Genomic DNA, 23,534 nt, shown 5'->3' with positions numbered 1-23,534 from the left:
CCACAGACACAAATGGTGAGAGAGTCATAGGTGTTTCTCGGGGTGGGGGGATGGTGTCAGCTGTGGATCAGGAATTATGGGCTGCTGGTAAAGCCTCTGTGTGAGCTCCTGAAGGCAACTCAGCAGGACTTTACAGTCTGGACTGGTGATTCCTGGGCTGCCTTTTCACAGCTCCAGGGCACCCTCCTGCAGGCCCTGCTTTGGGGCTCCCAGATCCCCTGGACCCGTTTGATCTGTTTCCCTGGGAGAGACAAAACCCAGCACTGGCAGTGCTGTCACAGTTCCTGGGGACCAGAGCATGGCTGGGGCCAACTTTTCACAGCAACCAGACAGTGTCAGCCAGGGCTGTCTGGGCTCTCAGAGGGCAGTAGGAGCTGCTCTTCTCCTGATCCAGGAAGCTCAAGAACTGATTTTGGGACAGAGTATTGTAGTTTAAAAATTTTTACAATGCACAGCTCAAGATAACACCTCCTGCGGATCTGAAGTAATCTGGACCAAACTTTCTTCATGGTTCCCCAGTTGGACTTGGTTAAAAGATCTGTTTATAATGATCACCAGAATAATTGCTGTATGGTTTTAGCTTGCATCAAGATTCACTCTTATAGTGCCCTACAGTATAAAATGAAATAGAGATATTGAGAGATCAGTGCCCATAAGGAACTGAGCCTCAAGAAAGAGGAGATTTCATGAGGACACTAGAACAGAACAGCACAACCTTGGAGAAACAGATAAAGGATGTAACTCACACAAAACACCAGCAGGATGTCTGCTCAGCTGTGCAAGGCTGTCAAAGCAGAAGTTATACAAAACAATCCTATTGCCCTTACACAGGGGTCGAGGAACAGCCACCTGAAAAGGACACCAGGTGTTGGAGGTAGACTCCAAAGAACCACATAAGGACTTCTGATAAGGGTAGCAATTATGTAAAGCAATACATATCCATCAAGTAAGCAGGGATAGCTTATGAATATGTAATCAGTGTGTCTGATAAAAACTGTTCACATAACATTTGGGCACTCAATTAGAGGAAGTGTCCTCTGTGTGACCAGCACTGCAATAAAGAATGGCTGCTTTCTGAAAATCAGAGTTGTGTTAAAAAGTTCTGTCTGGCCAATTTTGATATCAAGGCACATGCTCATATGAAGATAGGAGTATTTAGGATCAACAGGCTCAGGCTCCCCTGTTTTTCTTCCTTGTCGGTACACAGAGCTATCAGTAGAGACTGATGATGATGAAGCCCTGCAGTGTCAGAGGGGCATCCCTGATTCCATGCGGCTCTGAAGTGTCACAGGGGCCCCTGGGCACCAAGAGTGTCAGGAGTGTCACGTGGGGCCCTTTGCTCCATGAGGCCCTGCAGCATCACAAGGGTCTGTTGGTTTTAAGAGGTCCCACAATGTCACAATTGCCCCTTGGTTCCGTGTGTCCCCAGTGTCACAATAGTCTTTGGGCACCACGAGGCCCTGCAGTGTCACAGGGCCACCTTGGTCTCATGTGTCATTCACACAATGGGAACAGCGCTGGTGAGTTCTCATCATCTCATTCCCCTTTCTCCAGAGAAGGTCAAGGCCATTCTTGTCTGCTCTCTCCTGGTAGGACAGCTGTGAGGAAAAACACCTCTGTCTCTCTTAGCTGCTAAAAAACCTGTCTAAGAGGTTTACAGAGTAGAAACAAGCAGGTGTATGAGCCTCTGAGTACATTTATATTTCCTAAACGTGCTCTGTGCTTTGTCAAGTAATGGTGCCATCTGCTAGAGGGCAATAGCACTCGTGCCTGCAAAACCCCTTGTGACTGCACAGGAGATGCTCCCCAGACTGGGCTGCTTTCCTGCTGTGGGGTGACAAACACAGGCAAGAAAGGCAGAGGAGAGAGAGCTGTCAGGGAGAGACATTTGCAAGGGCCCTGTCCAAGGCAGGTGAGATGAAAATCACTGTGACACTAGGGGTTGTTCCTGGAGTCACAGCCAGAAACGTCAGGGCTGTGTCAGGTGCCCAGCCCTGAGCTGGCTCCTGCCCTGCTCACAGCCCTGGGGCTGTTAAGGAGCACGAGTCCTTCCCTTGCACACACACACACACAGGTTATTGCAGCACAGGCAGGGTCTCCCTGGGCTGTGCAGCCACTGCCAGAGCCTGGCAGGGGCCTCAGCCCTGCGGGTGTCACCCTGCCCTGCCTGGCCTGAGGTGCCCCATGGCCGGAGGGATGGACACGGGAGCTCTGAGCACAGGAGCTCATCCCAGCCCTGCACTCAGGGGTTCCCAGGGGACGTTGCTTTCTGCAAAGTCCAGGAACTGCTGAAGGTGTTTGTGCTCACTGGGTCTATGTCCCCTCACGCACACAGGATGTTCAGGGCTGTGTCTTGTCTGTGCACTGCAAACACGGACTCTTGACCCGGTCGCTTGATGTCCCTCCATGGAGGGAAGAACAACCTCTCTGACCTGGGGTGGGAGGTATCTGCTGTAGCAGGGCCGGCTTTGCAAGGGCACTGCTGGGGGCCCCCACCCTGAACACTGCCACACTTCTGCTGGTCACTGCTGTTTTTGTCTCCAGGGCGCTGTGTTGGGCACATCTTTGAGAGCAAACTGGGAAGAAGATTGAAGCTTTCAGGCCGTGCACTGAGGAGATGCCCTGGCATGATGGAAATGCTTTTGCAGAGCCCAGCTCTGTTCCGGCAGTGCCCACAGCCTGTCACTGCCTGCAGTCCCTGGACAATCACACAGCAGGACTGACAGAGCTGAAGGAGACCTGAGGCCTTCAGCCAACACAGGGGCCCTGAAGGGGAGTGTAGAAGTAAAGGAAGGGGAGGTTGCGGAGGACAAGCCCTGGGGCTCCCTGGCAATGAGGAGCACTGGGGTTCCATTTTCTCCCCCAGCTCTGCACAGAAGCACCAACCCTTCAGCTCCAGAGAAGTCAGGGCAGAAAGATGTCCGGCAAACATGGCAATACAGAATTCTTTATGTTCTGTAAGCACATATGTAGCACAACTCCTTGGTTGTACTGTCTCTGGGTTTGCTAGAAAGGCAAATACTGAACCAAAAATTGTGTAGTCACAGATGTTTGCGGGAACAAATTCTCAGAAGTGTAACTCCTGTGTCAGCAGCAAAAAATACAGGACACAGAGTGAGCATAAATGAGTAACACAATAACACTGTGCAGAAGAATGACAGTTTATGGCTTCTGAAAACCAGGTGTGATCATTTTCCTCATGGCATCCTGGAGCTCCTGATTCCTCAGGCTGTAGATGACAGGGTTCAGAGCTGGAGGCACCACTGAGTACAGAACTGACAGTGCCAGATCCAGGGATGGCGAGGAGATGGAGGGGGGCTTCAGGTAGGCAAATGTGCCAGTGCTGAGGAACAGGGAGAGCACGGCCAGGTGGGGGAGGCAGGTGGAGAAGGCTTTGTGCCGTCCCTGCTCAGAGGAGATCCTCAGCACAGCCCTGAAGATCTGCACATACGTGAAAACCATGAACACAAAACAGCCAAAATATAGAGAAGCACTTAGAACAACGAGCCAAAGTTCCCTGAGGTAGGATTTGGAGCAGGAAAGCTTGAGGATCTGTGGGATTTCACAGAAGAACTGGCCCAGGGCATTGCCATGGCACAGGGGCAGGGAAAATGTATTGGCTGTGTTCAGCAGTGAGTAGAGAAAGGCACTGGCCCAGGCAGCTGCTGCCATGTGGGCACAAGCTCTGCTGCCCAGGAGGGTCCCGTAGTGCAGGGATTTGCATATGGACACGTAGCGGTCATTGCACATGATGGTCAGGAGGGAATACTCTGCTGAAATGAAAAATAGAAAAAGAAAGAGCTGAGCAGCACATCCTTCATAGGAGATGGTCCTGGTGTCCCAGAGGGAATTGTGCATGGCTTTGGGGACAGTGGTGCAGATGGAGCCCAGGTCGGTGAGGGCCAGGTTGAGCAGGAAGAAGAACATGGGGCTGTGCAGGTGGTGGCCGCAGGCTACGGCGCTGATGGCGAGGCCGTTGCCCAGGAGGGCAGCCAGGGAGATGCCCAGGAAGAGGCAGAAGTGCAGGAGCTGCAGCTGCCGCATGTCTGCCAATGCCAGCAGGAGGAAGTGGCTGATGGAGCTGCTGTTGGACATTTGCTGTGTCTGGCCATGGAGGCCTGTTCAAGGAGAAAAGATCAGTGACAGGTTTGGAGAAAGTTCTTTCAGTAAAATCAAAGCCTTTTCCCACAGACCATTCTTCTGTATCACACTGACAGCCTTTTGATTTTCTAGCAGATTTTCCTTAAACTCCAACTGGGGAGCCCTGGTTGGTGCTGGCTGAGTGGGTCTTCAGGTTCAGGGCAATTACATGCAGGGTTTTTACAATTCAGCCTTGCCGTGCAGACGTGAGAGGGGGACAGGGAACCCGTCCTCATGTTCCACTTTGAAACCCTGTTAATACAGAAGTCTCTGTCAGCTTGTACTCCCACTGCCAGTGACCAGGAATGGTAAAGTCTGTTTAAATGTTCTAGAGTTTTTTCAACAGCTTTTCTTCATCTCCACTTGACTATTTTTGATGTCAGAAACTCTCAGCATTTCTGCTGCTGCGCTCAGGGAGAACAGAGGAAGTTCTCTGAGGCAAGGTGGTGCATGGAGAATGAGGGGAGGAGGTCTGTCTCCCTGTCCTGTTCCAGGATTCTCTGGGCTTTCACCTGTCCCCTACACAGGATGATCACCCTCCCATGTTTCCTTTAAAAACCATCCTGACACTGCTGAGAGCTGATGGATCCACCACAGTCCACCCAATGTCCATCCTCTTCTCAAGGGCTCAGCCCCACATTTGTACCCAAGGACACACGGGACTCATTCCACCAACCCAACAGCATTTTCTCCATCACAGAACTTGTGTGTCTCACCGTGGGGCTTTCAGATAACATAAAGATGCTACAGGGCACGTTTGCATTGTGGAGGGAAGCTGGAAGCTTGGAAGGAAATTTCAGGGAGACTTTCAAGTGTCCTAATGATGGCACTGGATTAAATGAGATGGAGCTCCTTCCCTGGCTGCACTGACAGCATTGCCCACAGCCGGGCACTGGGGACAGGGTCACTCTGAGCCAGCTGTGCCCCCTCCCAGAGCCCCCCAGTGCCAGGCAGCTGCTCCCAGACCTGTGCTCTGCAGAGGGAACTGGGCCCGGGGCTGCAGAGCTGCCCCACGGCTCTGCTGCAGCTCTGCCTGCACAGAAGGGGCTTCATGCCTTGGACCCCCAGCCCTGAGGGCAGAGGCTTGGCTGGGGGACAAGAGGGAGGGGGCTTGTTCCGAGGGAGGGGCTGCACTGGAAAGGATCCTCTGGAGATCTCTCCCTGCCACAGCATTTCTGGGTTTTGTTTTCTCTCATTGCCTGATCTTCTCTCTGCTTCCTGGAGATTTTTCTCCTGGAGGTATTTCCCTGTTCCTGATCTCTCCCTGCCAGCACTCACAGACCCCAAATCTCTGTGCACTCTCCTTGGCCCTAAAGAAACCTGCCTGTTTGCAGGGCACTGGCTGGGGGCAGGTTCTGTTTGGAGCTTGGAGAAAGGACAAGTCAGACTAAGCCTGATGGCTCCAGTGAAGGTGATGCTGGTGCTGTCCATGGGCAAAGGAGTGGATGAAAGCACTTTTGGGAACCCATGAATAGCACTGGAGGTATAGTTCAGATGCCTTAGGGACTTTTAAACATGAAGTTGTTTATTATTTATCCCCCCCGTTCACCAGGAGTTAGAAACTGAAAACAATGACTGAGTAAATTTTATCTTTATAAAAATTATTGTCCTGGAAATATTCCTGGAGTGAGCAGAAGCCCTGAGCATGTCCACATGCTTACAGCAGTGATAGTCTGAGTTGTACTTACAGAATCCATAATGGGATGTTCCTGCTCTAGGAGATCATTGCAGGAGCTGCAGCTGCATTGTCCTGCAGCCAGAGGCTTCCAGTGTCAAGGGCTGGAAATGATTCTCGCCCAGTCAGTCCTCAGCGTCTTCCCAGCCCTGAGTGATTGAAGCTCTCTGTGCCTGTGTGCTGTGCCCAGGGTGGCTGCAAGCAGTGCCCCAGCCCTGCTGGGCTGTGCACAGGAGCCACTTTGATGGAGAAATGCCTTTTTGAAGCTCATCTTGGTTGCCAGGAGGTGCCTCTGTGTCAGGAGCCCGGCCCAGCTCAGCAGCACAGACACAGCACAAGGATGTTAATGAGCCTCTTGGGGATTTGCTGTTGTTTACATCAGACTCAGTCCCTGAGAGAGTGTTCAAAAAACTTCTCAAGGACTCAAAGTCAGATTAAAACGCCAAAGTTTCTTGAAGTTTTAAATGGGTCCCATTGAGGGACACGCCTGAGAAAGTGTACCCGGGTTCTAGTTAGAGCAGAACACCGCAGGCACTGATGACAGGTGGGGACAAACAAGGCAAAGGTGTCTCTGATGCTGAGCAAACCTGCATGTGTTTCAGGAATGCAAAAGGCCAAGGCCTGAGCTCCAGCCCCTGGCAAGGCAGATGCTGTCCCTTCCTGTGGTGGTTTTATGTTTGCTGAATTTTGTTTACTAGCTGGGAGATAAGATTTTGGGAGAAAAAGCTCAAACAGGCTCAACTTAAAAGTAAAAACAGATAGATTTTATTAGCATACACTAAGAAAAGAGAACAAGGAAAAATGAGACATTCAAACATCTTTCCACTTACCACAAACCGTTCACTTTCCCACTCAACAGAGAGAAAACTATGATTTTTAGCCAGTTGCAACTATTTAAACACAATCCTGCATCACCTTGGGAGAGGAGCCTCTCTAGAGTTTATGGAGATACATGCCACAGGAAAAGGTCTGGTGGTTCTCATGGTCACAAATCTGCAACCACATGGAATTCTGTGCAGTCCCACCCATATAACAGTTTCCCAAGCTGCTTATGGGCCTCTGCATGTTTGGGGTACCATTTTAAGAATGCTTTTCTAGTATAAAGCAAGGATTCTCTTCTTCTTTCTCTAAAATCATCACTATCTCAAAAGAAATAGAGACCTCCTTTTATGCCTAGAAGCCAGAACTTCAAACTTACTTCGTTTCTAGAAGTATCTTTGTCTCAAAGGCTGAGACTTCCTTATTTTTTCCCAGGAGCCGGGTATATTTTCTATTCAAAATCCTAAATTAAATCTCATTCATATCAGTACATACAACTGTTTGACTAGAACTTGCGTTCTCCCAAACAGCATTATAATAATCTATTTTTTCTGTAATTCACATCCAGAGAAGTTTGGTCAGAAATATCCACTTCTTCCAATAGTCTTTATCAGTTCTTTTGCTAACTTTTGTCTCATACTCTCTCCTTACATTTAAAATCACTCTGTCTTCTATGAAGGAAGGAAAAAGGTTAATGTCTTTGCCTAAAGTCTTTTTTTTTTTTCTCCTTCTTCAGCTGACTCCCAGAACTTCAAGGATGAAAGTGATAGCAGGGGGAGCATGGAGAAGAATCATGCTCAAGAACACCGATGGATGATCCTCCTCCAGCCCTGGTCTGATCTAAAGCAACTCAAACTTGGATTAGCTCCCTGGAGCTCCAGAGAAGAATTTTCAAAATTCTCTCCTCCATCAGCCAGCACGGGTTTAGGATAGGTAAGTCATGTTTGAGCAACCTGATCTCCTTTTATGACCAGGCGACCCGCCTGGTGGATGTGGGAAAGGCTGTGGATGTTGTCTGTTGGGACTTCAGCAAGGCCTTAGGCACTGTCTCCCACAGCACACTCCTGGAAAAGCTGGCAGCCCACGGCTTGAACAGGAGCACTCTTTGCTGGGTTAACAACTGGCTGCATGGCCGGGCCCAGAGAGTGGTGAAGAACGGTGCTGCATCCAGCTGGCAGCCAGTCACCAGGGGTGTTCCTCAGAGGTCTGTGCTGGGGCCAGCTCTGTTCAATGTTTGTATTGATGGCATTGTGAGGGTATCGAATATTTCATTAGTAAATTTGTGGACGACACTAAGCTGGGAACATTTGTCGATCTGTTGGCAGGTAGGAGGGCTCTGCAGAAAGACCTGGAACAGTTGGATGGGTGGGCAGAGTCTAACAAAATGAAGTTTAATGAGTCCAAGTGTCGATTCCTGCATTTTGGCCACAATAACCTCTGCAGCATTATAGTCTGGGCACGGCATGGCTGGACAGTGCCCAGGTGGAAAGGGGCCTGGGGGTTCTAGTCAGCAGACAGCTGAACAGGAGCCAGCAGTGTGCCCAGCTGGCCAAGAAGGCCAATGGCACCTGCCTGGATCAGGAATGGCGTGGCCAGCAGGAGCAGAGAGGTCATTCTTCCCCTGTACTCAGCACTGCTGAGGCCACACCTCGAGTGCTGTGTCCAATTCTGGGCCCTCAGTTTAGGAAGGATGTTGAGATGCTTGAACGTGTTCATAGGAGGCAACAAGGCTGGTGAGGGGCTTGGAACACAACTTCTGTGAGGAACGACTGAGGGAGCTGGGCTTGTTTAGCCTGGAGAAAAGGAGACGCAGAGGTGACCTTATCCCTCTCTACAACTCCCTGAAAGGTGTTTTTAGTCAGGGGGGTTGGTCTATTTTCCAGGCAGCCACTGACAGAACGAGAGGACACAGTCTTAAGCTGCATCAAGGGAAATCCAGGTTGGAAATTAGGAAGAAGTTTTTCAGTGAACGAGTGATTAAAAAGTGGAATAGTCTGCCCAGGGAGGTGGTGGCATCACCATCCCTGGATGTGTTGAGAAAGAAACTGGATGTGGCACTTGATGCCATGATCTAGTTGAGGTGTTAGGGCTGGGTTGGACTCGATGACCTTGAAGGTCTCTTCCAGCCTACACATTCTGTGATTTTGTGAGACAAGAGGTTCCGGCAGTCAAGCCCAGAGCACGGCCACCGGCCGCCGCGGACCCTGGCACAGGGCCAGCACTGCCGATCTGCAATCCTCCTCCTCTCCCCATCAGAGGAGCTGGAAGAAAAAGGGGACAGTGCTGGCCCAGGCAGCTCTCCTACAGGCAGTGGCCCTCCCAAGGCCTTGCCGGGCCTGGCTCTGGGGAGGCCTAGCCTGAACCTCTGACTTATGAAGTGGTGTTAACTCCTTGCCAGCCAGAAATAGAAAGACGACTGAGTCACTTGGTACCTTTGATTCAAGACTGGGTCCCAAGAGACATGTACAACACTCTTATTTGTCAACCAAGCTGTCAATCCATACTATTCCTTCTAAAAAAAAAAAAAAAAAAAATCTTTCACATTCATGCTAAACCACCACATTCCCTCAGTGCTCAGGGCTCTTCCCAGGCCACTGGGATGTGGGGATGTGCAATGCCAAGGGCAGCACAATGGGGCGGCCCCTGCCAGGCTGCTGAGCAGGGACAAGGAGGCAATGAGGCCCCAGGCCTGCAAGGGTCACTTGTCTCCTCCTCATGGCCCAGGCCCAGGCCCAGCAGCCATGGCCAAAGTGCTGCAGGAGTTGGCTCTGTCAGGGCCTTGCAGCTGCTGCCCATCCCTGTGCCCTGTGCAGCCCAGGCTGTCCTACGGTGTCCGTGCCCTGCGCCTCTGTCCCTGCAGGCTGTCGTCATTCCCCAGCTGCCCCACCTGGCTGAGCCCTTCCTTTGCTGACAGCTCTGCGTCCTCCCTGCCTCTGCCTGGCCACACAGAGCCTTGGGCTGCTCCAGACTCCTTCGGGGGGACATGTTGCCCCACAGCCCTGCCCTGAAAGTGCAATTCCTTTCTCTTTGTTCTCAGTCTGGGCCTCCCCAGGTGTCCCTGGCATTAACTCTTTCTCTCTCTGGCTGTTCTCTCATATGTTAAAAGGATCCACCATCTCTTAATCCACCCTTCAATCCCTCCCAGGGCTCTCCACTGCTGTCCTCAGTCTCTACTCTAGTGAGCACAGAGCTCCTTTGTCCCTCTATTGTGGTCATGTGGTTGAGGCCTCCAAAACCTATGTTGGGAGAGCTCTGGGCTCTCTCCAAGTTTTTGCGAAATTAAAATGTTCTGCTAATAGTTTAAGAAAATTACCAGAGGCTAAGGCCAGACAGACCTGTCTGTAATGGCAGCTTTTGTCTGGGAGGAATCATTGGGTAGACCGAAGTTTGGATGTAGAATTCCAGTTTTGGCCATTGGCACCTAGATGAGAAAGGCAGTTTTAATCTACTGGAAGGAAAGCACTGAGCCCCAGTGTTTGGTAGTAGATGAGAGACAGCCCTTGGGAGGCCAAGGCCATCCAGACTTGTCTCTCCTGGCAGCTTTTGGCTGGGAGCAAACCCATGGATATAGGGAACTTTTCAGGGGTTTCGAATTTCAGCCATGGGCACCTGGAAATAAGGATGGTTCTTTTCCATAGGAAGGAAAGCACAGGGCCCCAGTGCTTCTGTGGCAGATGAGTAGCAGCCCTCTACATACATCTGGACTGGTCAGGAGGGCCCCAAGGGGCCAAACCAGCCAGATCTGTTCCATGTTCCCTTGGTTCCATGAGGCCCCAGGCCTGTAGTGTCACAATGTTCTTCTTCTTTCTGAGGTGTCACATTGGCCCCTTGCTGCCATGAGGCCCAGCAGGGTCACAGTTGGTTCTGTGGGACCCTGCAGTGTCACCATGGTCTCCATGATTCCATGTGGCCTTGCTATGTCACAATGGTCTCCATGGATCCAAAGTGCCCTGCAGGATCACAATGGTTCACCTTTGGTTCCACCAGGCCCTGTAATGCAACAACGGCCTCTTGGTTCCACAAAGCCCCGCTGCTTCACACTGGCCCCTTGGTCCCATGGGGCCCAGCAGTGCCACAATGATCCCATTGGTTCCATGCGACCCTGAGGTGTCACAATGGCCCCTGGGATCCATGGTACCCTGCAATGTCACTGTGGCCCCTTGGTTCCATGGGGTCCCCATTGTGTCACAATGATCTCCATAGGAATGAAACAACCGAGCCCCAGTATCTCAGGGGCAGATGAGCAGCAGTCACCAGAGGCCAAGGGCAGCCAGATGAGATGGTGCTGGCACATTTTGTCTGGGAGCAATCCTTGGATATAGGGAATTTTACAGGTGGAATACCAGTTTTGTACATTACCACCTAGAGGAGAAGGATGGCTCTTTTCCATAGGAAGGAAAGCATGGAACACCGATGTTTGAGGGGCAGATGAAAGGCGGCCACCAGAGGCCAAGGCCAGCCAGACCTCTCTGTCCTGGTAGCTTTTGTCTGAAAGCAACCCTTGGATATAGGGAATTTTGGAGGTGGAATCCCACATTCGGACATTTCTGCGTTGATAAGTAGGATGGTTCTTTTCCACTGGAAGGAAAGCACAGAGCACAAGTGTTTCAAAGGCAGAAGAGGAGAGAGGTGGATCCTGGGATGCCAAGACAGCCAGAGCTGTTCGTCCTGGCAGCTTTTTCCTGGGAGGAATTCTTGGACATACAGAATTTGAGAAGAGGAATCTCAATTTTAGCCATGGACACCTTGACAAGAATGATGGTTCTTTTCCATTGGATGGAAAGCACTGAGCCCCAGTGTTTCAGAAGCAGGTGAGAGGCAGTCCCCAAGAGGCCAAGGGCAGCCTGACCTGTCTGTCCTGGCAGCTTTCCCTTGGGAGTAATCCTTGGATGTACGGAGTTTTGGAGGTGGAATCCCAGTTTCGGCCATGGGTGCCTGGTGGAGATGGATGGTTTTATCTGTAGGAAGGAAAAGCACAAAGTCCAAGTGTTTTGGAAGAAAATGACAGGTGGCCACCCATAGGCCAGGCCAGTCAGACTTGTCTCCCCTTGGCACAGTTTGTCTTTTTGTCACCTTTTTGGGGCAATCCTTGGACATAGGGAATTTTGGAGGTGGAATCTCAATTTTGGCCATAGCTGCTGGGGCAGGAAGAAGAGTACTTTATATTAGGAAGGAAAGCACAGAGCCCCAGTATTTCAAAGGCAGATGAGAACCAGATCTGTGGAAGCCAAGGCCAGCCAGACTTGTCTCTCCTGTCAGTTTTGGTCTGGGAACTATCCTTGGATATAGGGAATTCTGGAGGTGGATCCCCAACTTTGGCCATGGGCACCTTGAAGTGAAAGGTGCATTTTTCCCATAGAAAAAAGAAGCACATGGTCCCAGTGCTTGAATGGCAGATGTGAGATGGACCCCAGGTTTCCAGGCCAGCCAGATCAGTCTCTCCTGGCAGATGTCATCTGGGAACAATCTTTTCATTTAAAAAAATTTGGAGGAGGAATCCCAACTTTAGCCACAGGCCCTTGGAGGAGAAGGACAGCTCTTTTCCACAGAAGGAGAACACAGAGCCCCAGAGCTTCCGAGGCAGATGAGCAGCAGCCCTCAACATGCCAAGGTCAGCCAGACCTGTCCAGCAGCCCCCGGGAGGCCAAACCAGCCAGGCCTATTCCACGTTCCCTTGCTTCCATGGGGCCCCTGAGTTTCACAATGGTCCCCTTGATTCCATGAGGCACCACAGTGTCCCCATGGCCCCTTGGTTCTGTAGGGTTCTGTACTGTCAGCAATGGTCTCCTTGGCTCTGCAGTGTCACAGTGGCCACACAAAGGCCCAGGAGCTTAAAAGACGGATCACAAGCTCAGCCCATGGTGTGGACCCTCCTTCTCCTGGGGTTTGTGTCTCATCCACACTGGAACCCAAGCAGTTGCTAGCTATATGTGTGTCTTTGGATATAGATCTTCTGTCTTTCTCAATCTCTCTTTTTCTTCTCCTTCTAATCCTCTTTACCTGAAACATTTTTGGGAAATTTAACATCTTTATTGTTTAACGCTTTCCAGGTTATAAGGGTGTCTTGGTTTGGAAAAGACAGGTGTTTACTAGGGAGGGGCAGGGAGAACTCAAACCCCCTCCCTCCAAATTACTATAATTTTGAATTTTGAGGGGGCTCTTAGGCAAAGATATGGGGATAGGAATAACAGTTCTTTTCTAGTATGTATAACAAGGCAAACAAACAACAAGAACAACAGCATTAACAACAAAACAGAACCAGGAACCTGGTGCGTCTTTGTTTCAGAAAGCTTGGGGCAGTCTGATTTTGGTGCCCCTGCGGGACTCTGAGAGCACCAAGCTGGAACAGTGAAAAATCCTGGGCTGGTGGATAAGGTATATCAGAAGCTCCACGGTGGTAGCTGCATTGGCAGGGATGTCCCAGCAGGACAGGGGAGTGCAGGCCCACAGAGTAGCAAAAAGGGCTGTGCCGAAGAAGGGGCAGTGGTGAGACAGGGCCGGCCCAGCTCCAGCAGGGCAGGAGGAGGCAGCCCTGAATTCCTGGGAACACGAGCAGAGGGTAGATTTCCCAGGACCAGACTTGGTAGTGTCAGTGGATTCCTCCCACAGCATGCAGCAGCCTGGCCATCCTCTCTCCTAAATACGAGGGCAAGAGACAGCGTAGCTGCCCCCAGCCCCATCCTCTACCTGCCCCATCCTCTACCTACCCCCAAAACTCAGATTATCTTCCCCCTCCGAGGGAAACTCCCAGAGACAAAAGAAGTGTATTCCAATGCTACACTTACTCTCCTGACTTTTGGCTACTGCTTTGTTTTAGTCAAGCACCCACAAGTACCCAGCAGTTAGTCTCCTAGCAACTTATTGGACAAAATTCTGTAAGCAAAAAAGAAACAAATCTAACCCCCAACGATATCCACCCCAATTTTTTTCCCCATACCAACATATTACATTGAATTTAAACCTTTAAAAAATATACATACATTCGCTACCTTAATTATATACATATATACATGCAAACATGGATACAGACACAGTGTCACGGGTAGTTCTCCCTAAAACAAGAATCACTTGAGGTATGCATCGGATCTCTCCATCCTTTTGCATCACCCACCAGCTGCAACTTTGTCCCTGAGCAAAGACAGCCCCACGGATGGGATTGTCTTTGCTGAAGGCAGAATTAATCCAGTTTTTCCCAGCATATCTCTCATGTGTGCCACTGGAACCTTATCTCCATCTATTGTTCTCAGGGGCTCAGATTGGGCAGGGCTGCTCTGTTGGTGGAACCTCAAGAGTTCACCAACCAGGTGGCCTTTGCTAATTAATCTCCCAGTTCTTGAAAGTCTCCCCATCCAGTGCCTTCAAGATGGTTTTAAGCAGGTCATTGCACCATTCAACTTTCCTGGCCACAGGTGTGTGATAAGGAATATGGTACACCCACTCCATGCCATGTTCTCTAGCCCAGGTGTTGGTAAGGCTGTTCTTGAAATGAGTCCCATTGTCAGACTCGATTCTCTCAGGGGTGCCATGTCTCCACAGGACTTGTTTTTCCAGGCCCAGGATGGTGTTCCGGGCAGTAGCGTGAGGCACAGGGTGGGTCTCCAACCAGCCAGTGGTGGCTTCCACCATGGCCAGCACATAGCACTTGCCTTGGAGGGTTTGGGGAAGGGTGATGTAGTCAATCTGCCAGGCCTCCCCATGCTTATATTTGGACCACCGCCCACCATACCATAGGGGCTTCACCCACATGGCTTGTTTGATTGCAGCACACGTCTCACAGTCACGGATAACCTGAGAAATACTGTCCATGGTTAAATTCACCCCTCAGTCTCGTGCCCACTTACAGGTGGCATCTCTGCCCTGATGACCTGAGGCATCATGGGCCCATCAAGCTAGGAACAACTCTCCCTTGTTTTGCCAATCTAAATCTATCTTTGACACCTCTATCTTTGCAGCCTGATCTACCTGCTCCTCATTAGTCTGACTCTTCGGGACGTGGGCATCTACATGGCGGACTTTCATAGGTAGCTTCTCTGCCCAAGTAACATCTCACTGTTCTCTAGTGACAATGTCTTTCCATTCATCAGCAGCCCAGACTGGTTTTCCCCTCTGCTGCCAACTGGCCTTTTTCCACCTTCCCAGCCAGCCCCACAGAGCATTGGCTGCCATCCACAAATCAGTGTAGAGGTAGAGCTTCTCTCTTTCAGCAATGTCCAGGGCCAATTGAACAGCTTTCAGTTCAGCAAGTTGACTCGATCCACCTTCTCCTTCAGTAGCTTCAGCAGCCTGTCTCCATACTCCCCTGCCTGAAGCTCCACACAGCTGCCTTCCACCTCCAGTTCATCCCTACGATGCGACAGGAGCTGGCAGTTAAAAGAGCATAGAGTGTTTCTTCTGCCGGCAGTTGGTTGGACAGAGGAGCTTCTTCAGCCTTTGTCACTTGTTTCTGCTCCTCTTCATCAGTGAGACCAAAGTTTTCACCTTCTGGCCAGCTTGTAATTTTCTGTGAGCTGGATATAGAAACCTCATTAGGTAACACCATGTTGTCTAGCTTACCCTGGTTTGGAAGGCACATGGTTGTGGCTGTATTCCTCCCATTTGCAGACCCTTATCAAAACATGGGCCTTATAACTAAGGCTACTGGGTCTGTTATCTAGTTTGTTTTATGGGTTGATAATGTCGAAGTCCAGGGCATTCCTCTGGATGCCCTGGGAGGCCACAGACCTGAGCAAGAGGGTTTGAGATCTGTACAGGGGGGTTTTGGAGCTGTACAGGGGGGTTGGAGACCCTGGCACGGAGCTCAGGAAGACACTGTCTTTGACTTCAGTCCATGGGAACGGCTTCCAACATTGAGAGAAGAACTACAAACCACAAAGATGTGAAAAAAGTAGTTTAGTTTGGTATAGGATGAGAAATGATGTAGTTTTGACTTTTTAGAATATAGGTACATGGGGGACAAGATGGAGGACTTAGGGTGTTGCCCTTAGTTCTTCCTCCTTCTCCCCTGGCCTCCATCTTTTGGTGACGGTGGCACAAAGTAGTTTAAGGAGATTGGATCAGAGTAAAGTTGACCATTTTACTATAGGTGATAGGTATTGGAATATAAGTGTAAACAGGTGATACATAACTTTCTGTATAAAGGGACTGCGACGTCCCACTGTGGGGGGAGTCGCCTCGTGTCCCAGCTGCTCTTCAGATCTCAGCTGGGCACGGAGAACATTTTAAGATATGAAACAATAAACAACACGAAATATCAAGAGAACAAGACCTTGAGGACTCCGCTTCTTTCTTGCGACCTGGCTCGGGGCTTTCAGAGGGAAAAAAGGCTTTTTACCATCTTTAAGCTCAGGTGAGGAGACCAAACCCAACAGATAAGGTGAGGAATTCATGGATTTTTAACTTCTGCTTGAAGTTAAAGCACATAGATACATGGCTATCACATTCTAAGTGTATGTTTTTGGGGTTATTTTAAGAATGGTACTTTCTGTGAGGAAATGACAGCAGGGGAAGTTTTCTCCCAGCCCTTCAACCAGTTCTTTGTGCCTACCCCACCAGCATCTGAAGGGCTCTGTCAGCCCCTGGAGTGGACACACAGGCTGAGCCAGAGGTGAGAATGGCAGAAGAGGCTGAGCTGAGAGGGACCCAGAGGAATGATGGAGTGCAGGCAATGGCAGCCTGGGCAGCCCTGGGAGGGGTGTCCAAAGGCTCCTGGAGCTGCGGCAGCCTCGAGGCTGTGATCATTTCATGGGGAGCCTGGACAGTGTCCCAGCCCTCTGTAGGGGAAGGAGCTTTTGCTGCTCTCTGGCCCGGAGCCAGCCTGGCCCAGCCCCAGCCGTTCCCTGGGCTGCTGTCCCTGCTCCCCCGGGGCCCAGGTGGAGCTGCCCCAGCGCCGGCCCTGGCAAGGAGCCGCAGCCCCCGGGGAGCTCCGAGCTGCATCTGCTGGGCTGCGGCCGAAGGAAGGCAGCGGCCGCAGAGCTGCGGGGAAAGGTCCTGGCCCTGGCTCTGGGCTGGGCCGGGGCCACGGGGAGAAAATCAACTTGCAGCTTGTGACCCACAGCAGGGAGGAGCAGTAATTGCTGGCTGAGAGAGACTCTTGCCAAGGGTCTGCAAGGAGAGGACGCAGGGAAGGGCTTTGTGCTGCCAGGGCCAGGACGAGATTGGATGTGGGCATGGACTTGTACCCTGGGAGGGCGGTCGGGCCGTGGCCCAGGTTGGCCCGAGAGGCAGCGGTTGCCCCCAAATCCCTGGGAGGTTTTAAGTCCTGGTTGGAAGGGACTTCCTGCCCCAAAGTCATGGGATGGGATGGGATGGGATGGGATGGGATGGGATGGGATGGGATGGGATGGGATGGGATGGGATGGAATGGGATGGGATGGGAGGGAATGGGATGGGATGGGATAGTGTAGGGTACCGTGGGGTAGGGTGGTGTGGAGTGGTGAAATGTGGGGATTGCACTGTGGGGGTGGTAAGAAACTTGGCAGGTGTAGGGATTGCAATGACGTATTGGGTAGTTTTTGCTCTTGGAGTAGTGGGTCTAGAGGAAGGGAAAGCAAGAGGCACTTTTTGGAGGCTCCTGTTGCTTGTAGCACTTTTGGGGCCTAGAAGTGCATTCTGGGAGATCACAGTGAAATTGGCAAGGCAGAGGTAAAGGTCCCAAGCTGTGCAGGGCTGAGGTTACGTGGCACTGATTTGGGGAGGATAAAGGCACCACATTACAGAAAGGAAGGAAGGAAGAAAGGAAGGAAGGAAGGAAGGAGAGAGAGAGAGAGAGAGAAAGAAAGAAAGGAAAGAAAGGAAGATTAAATAAAAGGGACGGAGGGACTACTCCCCAAGAAACTACTGGGCAAGATAATATTGGGCAAGAAACTAATCCCCAAGAAACTATTGGGCAGGAAACTACTCCTCTAAAAAGTACTGGGCAACAAAGTGTTTGAAGTGCAATCACTGTGCTGTATGGCAAGACTGCAGGAAAAGAAAGAAGCAGAGAAGGAAGGATAGAAATGTTTGTCCAGACTGTGAAATTATCGCCCTTGTTTTTGCCATGTTCCTGTCTCAGCACGAAGAGCTGGAATTCTGCACCAGAAAATGCAACAGCAGTTACTGAGTTCATCCTAGAGGGTTTCCCAGAGCATGATCCAAGACTGCGGATGTTTTTATCTCAGGTCCTTCTGCTCATGTACCTGACAACAGTGATGGGCAATGCAACCATCCTTTTCCTCCTGTGTGTGGATCACCACCTGCAAACCCCCATGGACGTTTTCATCTGCAGCCTGGCCTTCCCGGAAATCTGGTTTACATCCTCCACAAGCATCAAATGGTTTGTGATGCTGAGTTCTGGTCAGAACACTCTCTCACTAGGCAGCTGCTTTGCCCAAAACTATTTTTATTTTACCCTGGACTGCACAGAGTTTTTCCCTGGTTGTCATGTCCTTTGACCGGTGTGTTGCCATCTGCCACCCTTTGCTCTATGCTGACATCACAAAACCTCAGCTCTGTGTCCACCTGGGTGTTGCTGCTTGGGTCCTCAGCTTTGTCCTGCTGAGCTACCGCTGCTCTTCCTCTCTGAGCTGTCTTTCTGTGGCTCCAAGATCCCCCATTTCCTCTGGGACAACTCCCCCTTGTTCAAACTATCCTGCTCTGACACCAGCCTGCTTTGGGAAACAGACTCTGTCCTCTTACCGTGTGTCATGCTGGGCTCCTTATGTTTGACTCTGGCATTTGACATCTGCGTCCTTTTCTGTGTTCTGCATCTTCCAGCAGCCTCTGGGAGGAAGAAAGCTTTGACCACGTGTTCTTCCCATCCCATCACCTTATCCATTGCCCGTGGGAGCTGCATTGCTCTCTGCACGTGTCCTGCAGAAGATGTTTCCTTGAGGACCAACAGAACTGGAGCTCTGCTGAACACAGTCCTAAATCCATTCATCTGCAGCCTTGGGAACAAATCTGTGATCCTGGCCCTGAACAAATCCATTGCCAGGCCAAGAACAAAGCCTTTCCTCTCAGCATGGTGCATTTCTGGAAAGCCATCCCAAGGATCTGGTATCATCTGTTACACAAAACCAGTGCCTGTGTGTGCAGCCTCCAAACACGGCTGCCTCAGGAGATTGATGCTCCTGCTGGGTTGTGTCAGGTTAAGAGAGAAGAGACTCATCTGCACTCCCAGACAGGGCACCAACAATGGCAGCAGGACAAACTCAGTTCATTCTCTGCCCGGGCTGCTCCCGGGCCCATCTCAGGAGAGCCACCAGCTCATTAAGAGCCCATCTCTGGAACAGAGAAGAGCTCAGAGGAACAGTGGCAAGTGACAATCCAAATTACAGCTCCTGAGCGATGGACACCTTGTCCCAGCTCCTTTCCTGGGACAGCCATCAGCCCTGCTTTGAAACCCCAAAGTTTGAAACCCCAAAGTCACCCTGCCAGTAAAGAAAGACTTTCTCCTGTGCAGTCTAAACCCTCCCTGGTACAGCTTTGAACCATTCTCACACGTTCCATCCCAGGATATCAGGGAGAAGAGAAAGGGAAATGCAGGGCAGAGCCAGGGGGGCAGCGAGATGGGAGTGTGCAGCCTGCAGGGACACAGCAGCAGCTGTGGGACAGTGCAGGACAAGCTGTGCTGGACGTGGCCAAGGGCCTGGCAGGACTGGCAGTGCCCAGGAGAAGCCAAGTCTTGGTGCCCTGGGGCACAGCAGGGTCTGTGCCACCAAGGGCTGGGAGGGGCCACCTTGTCCTGAGGCCCTGGGGCCTCCTGGCACAGCCCCAGCAAGGCTGGGCACTGTCACCCCCTTGTCCTGCCCTCAGCATCCCCCCACATCCATCCCAGTGGCCCCAGGGATCTGCTGGGACCAGTCCCTGGGGAGCCTTGGTCAGGAATGGCCCTGGGGGGCTCCTCAGTGCTCCCAGGGACTGCAGGTTTTTCAGAGCACTTTGGGTTTTGCTTTTGCCTGGGAGTCTCTGAGGGGTTTGTGCAATCACGGCCTCCAATTGTCTGCTGTAATTAGTCCCTTGAGATGTTTTGTCACTAACAACACTCAGTGGGGCTCATTAATGCCTCAAGTTACTCAAGCGTCATTAAAGTACTACTTTTTGACACTGAATCACTCTGAGAGGTTTGTGCAGTCATGGCCTCCAATTATCTGCTGTAATTAGACCCTAGAGAGGCTTTGTACTAAAACTCAATGGGGCTCATTAATGCTCTGAGATACTCAATGTCTTTTAAGGTACTTAGGGTTTTCCTTCCCACACTCCGTCTCTGAGAGGTTTTTGGGCACTCTTGGCCTCCAGTTCTCTCCTCCAAGGAGTCCATGAGGAGCCTGTGTTGGGGATGGACCTCAGTGGGACCCAGGAATGCTTTGAGACACGCTGGGTTTTTCCTCTGACTTGGACTCCTGGAAAGGTTTGTGCCATCTCCTCTCAGGCCCTGAGGGCTCAGCACCAAATGCACCACGGGGCTCTTTGGGATCAAGCAAGTCCTGACAAACCATGGCTCTGCCTTGATTTCCCTCTGCTCTGGTGCAGTTCATTAAGAAGGTTTTGTACTGCAGTTATGGAGAAAGATTTCAAAGAGCTTCTAAGAAATACACATTCCTGTTATAAAGGGTGTGTTTTATTACTGTTCTCTTTAGAGGAGAGGTGATTGCAGCATTCTGTGATTGATGTCGATCCATGGTCCCTCCTTAGGTCTGGCCTGCTCAGAGAAGCTGTGCCTTCAGGTCTGACCCAGTGTGGACAACCTTGTTCCACATTCCCCAAGCCCATCCTGCCCGTCCTCACTCACCTGGGACCTGCTTTGCTCAGAGAGCTGCCTGCACTCAGACAAAAAGGGCTTTTCTATTTTTGAAGCAACGTAAAACTTGTAATTTTCCCCACTGAAAACAGACACACTCCTCAAGTGTGTGCCAGCCCAAGGGGCCACCAAAACCACTCCAGCCCTGCCCTGGGCCGGCTGTGAGGGTGGATCAGCATCCCAACCTGCCCTGGGCCACTGCAAGGGGCTGTGGCCATGGACACTGCACTGACCCCACTGCTGGGTTTGGGAGCCATGGCAACCGGGAGCAGTTCAAATGTCCTTGGAAACACTGGGGAGGACTGGGACATACTGGGGGACACTGGGAACACTTTGGGAGACACTGGGACATACTTTGAGTGATACTGGGGGATACTGGGATAAACTGGGGACAAGGGCAACAGTGTGGGGAAGACTGGGGGATACTGGGGCGTTCCATGAAAGATATTGGGGGATATTGGAAGGGAATGGGAATGAACTCAGGTGTATTGGGAGGGACTGGGCTTTACTGGTGATGAAATGGGCTGTAAAGGGGGGGACTGAAGGGCCACTGCGGCAGAACTGGGCTGTACTGGGAAGGACTAGAGGGGTTGAATCAGCTGTTCCCACCTCCGCAAACTCCCATTTGCCGACGCTCCCGCCCGTCACCACCAGCACCCAATCAGTGCCAGGAAACCGGGGCTTCGAGGCGGTGCCTGGTGTCGGTGCCACGTTTCGGTTTTGCCTTCAACTCCCGTCATGCACCGCGGCCCAATTGAGCCCCATTGCAGCCCGGACTACAATGCCCGTCATGTCCCGCGCTCCACAGAACCCCGCCCCCGTATCCCCCCTCCTCCCCAGGTGTACCCTACGTTTCCCCAGACCCTCCAGGATCCCTAAGTGCCCCTTCAGTATTTATTTGGAACCCCCCAAAATCGTCCCCGACTCCCCTGAATGCTCCCAACCCCAGAGATGCCCGTTAGAGCCACTTCTGGGAATTCATCTCCGATCATCCCCCGTGCTCTCAGAGCTCTGCCGAACACAGTCTCGCGCCGAAAATTCCTGCTGCGCCCCGTGTCCTAAAGCGCCCGCTTCGAGCTCCCCAAGTTCCCCCCAATTCCTCCCGAACCGCACACGTTTCCTCCGAGGGCCTCAAGTCGCGACGCGGACGCAGAATTGTCCGCCAAGCGCCTTCCGGGACCCGCCACAGCTCGGCTTTATGCACTTCCGGGACTACAGCTCCCAGCATGCTCCGCGGCGCACACAGAGCCGTATTCCGGCCGTGACTCCATCTCCCATCATGCCCCGCGCCCCACCGACAGCTATTGGAGCTGCGCCTCGAACTCCCGTGATGCTCCGCGGCCCGGTTACACCGTGTTCTACCCGCGCCTACAACTCCCATCATTTCCCGCGCCCCAGAGAGTCCCCTCAGGGCCCCCCAAGTGCCCGCTCGGACCCCGAATTATCCGACATTATCCTTTAGTGCCCCGCTAAGGGCCCACGCGGCTCTCCCAAGTGTCTTCCAGACCCTTAGGTTCTCTAGAAATTCCTTCCCCAGCTCCAAAACATCCCCAAATGTGCCCCAGAAACGTCTCCGTGGACCCCAAAGTAGCCTCTTTTACCCTGTCTGAGAAAATGATGAATACGATTACAAAAGGACTAAAAACAGGACTAATTAGCATAAGAAGGGACAAATCAATAGCCAATAGAGGTCAATGAATTAATGAGGGGAATTGTGTTACTTAGAACAAATGACCAATATTTTTTTAGTTGCTAAAAATGTATACCTTTTTCAATATAAATCTAAAATTAGGTATGTAAAGAACAGTAATAACATTATAAATCTGGAAAATATAATTATAATTTAAAAATAATTACATTTTATTTTTTAAAAAACATAATTTTTTTATGTTTTGGGATGTCAGGCCTTGGTGGGTGAGGTTAGATATGGTGAGGTTGGGGTGAGGAGCAGGTTGTCCAAACAAGGTCAGCCTGCAAGGGGCTCATTCTTCACCATGCCCAGACCTCCTAAGGAGACATTCCGAATTAAGATCACTTGGGGAATGCTTCTGTCACTTCTTCAATGAACTGAAATATTAAAAAAATGTGACCTTGATTTAAAAAAAAAAAAAAAAGAATCATGAGATGCACTTGGCAATCTTCCTCCTTAACAGAACTCCAAACTGACTCCAAGCAGCTGCACAAGTCCTGGAGACTTGAAAACAAATGATGAGAGAGAAAGAGCTCGTGAAGGTATTCTGTATTTTCATGAGCCCCACACTGGATTTGGGGCTGAGTCCAGGACGCTTAGGCATGGAGAGAGGGTTGAAGAAGCTGCTCAAGGAGGCAGAAGCAAAACTCCATGTTCCTTGGAGCGTCCCTGGGCCCCACTGAGGGCAGGGAGTGCCAAAGGCTCCCCAGGGACTGCTGAGAGCAGATCCTTGAGGCCAGGATTGCAGGGAGCCGCAGGCTGTGAGCAGGGAACTGCAATGCTGAGCAAGGCCTGGGCTGGTTGGAGGGAGCAGAAAGGCCAAGCCCTGAGCCCAGGCCTGGCACAGCAGGGCCTGTCCCTCCCGGGTGGCTCGGGGCTGGTTGTGGGGCAGTGGGATGGGAGGGGCAGCAAGGACAAATGGCACAAAGCTGCAAGGCCTGCCAGCCTCCTCAGGGAGGGGCCGGGCAGGAGCAAAGTGCAGGCCCTGAAAGGAAAGTTCCTTCTGTGGGGCCTGCAGAGGCGCTGGCAGAGCCCAGGGGACAAAGGCCTGGGTGCCTGTGGCCCTGCCAGCCCTGCCCAGCCCTTGGCCATGTGTCCTGCAGGCTGTGCCCCCTGTGCGTGCTGCTGCTGTGCCCTGGCCAGCTGCACACGCCCATCTCGCTGTCCCCCCAGCATTTCTCAGCCCAGCATTTCTGTGCCCTCCCTGGGCTCCCTGCACCCAGCGCTGCCGGCTCCTGGCACACAGAGCCAGGCCATGGCCTGGCCTCACGCTGGGACACCTCCTGCACCAAAATTCTGCCCTAGAGGGACTTTTCTTTTTGATCACCTCCAGACTGAACTATTCAAGCTTTGGGGAGGTTTCCTTGTCTTCCCACTGCCAAGGAAAGCTCTGTCTCTTGGTGTTCAAAAACAGAAAAGGGCTGGTGGGA

The 23,534-nt window shown here is 51.5% G+C and overlaps 1 protein-coding gene across 1 annotated transcript; it reads right to left on the bottom strand.

Annotated features, from left to right (window-relative positions):
• Positions 1 to 3,162: 3,162 nt before the first annotated feature.
• Positions 3,163 to 4,161, bottom strand: LOC136302513 (olfactory receptor 14J1-like). The gene has a single exon (XM_066205985.1). It carries the CDS (start codon positions 4,093 to 4,095, stop codon positions 3,163 to 3,165), a length of 933 nt encoding a protein of 310 aa, XP_066062082.1. The 5' UTR covers positions 4,096 to 4,161.
• Positions 4,162 to 23,534: the final 19,373 nt, after the last annotated feature.

Source organism: Chamaea fasciata, unplaced genomic scaffold (genome assembly GCF_029207755.1).
Source record: "Chamaea fasciata isolate MVZ Bird 193981 ecotype frontalis unplaced genomic scaffold, bChaFas1.0.hap1 SCAF_29, whole genome shotgun sequence".
Lineage (NCBI taxonomy): Eukaryota > Metazoa > Chordata > Aves > Passeriformes > Sylviidae > Chamaea > Chamaea fasciata.
The sequence above is the reverse complement of the archived record's forward strand: the minus strand, read 5'-3'. Positions and strand labels throughout refer to the sequence as shown.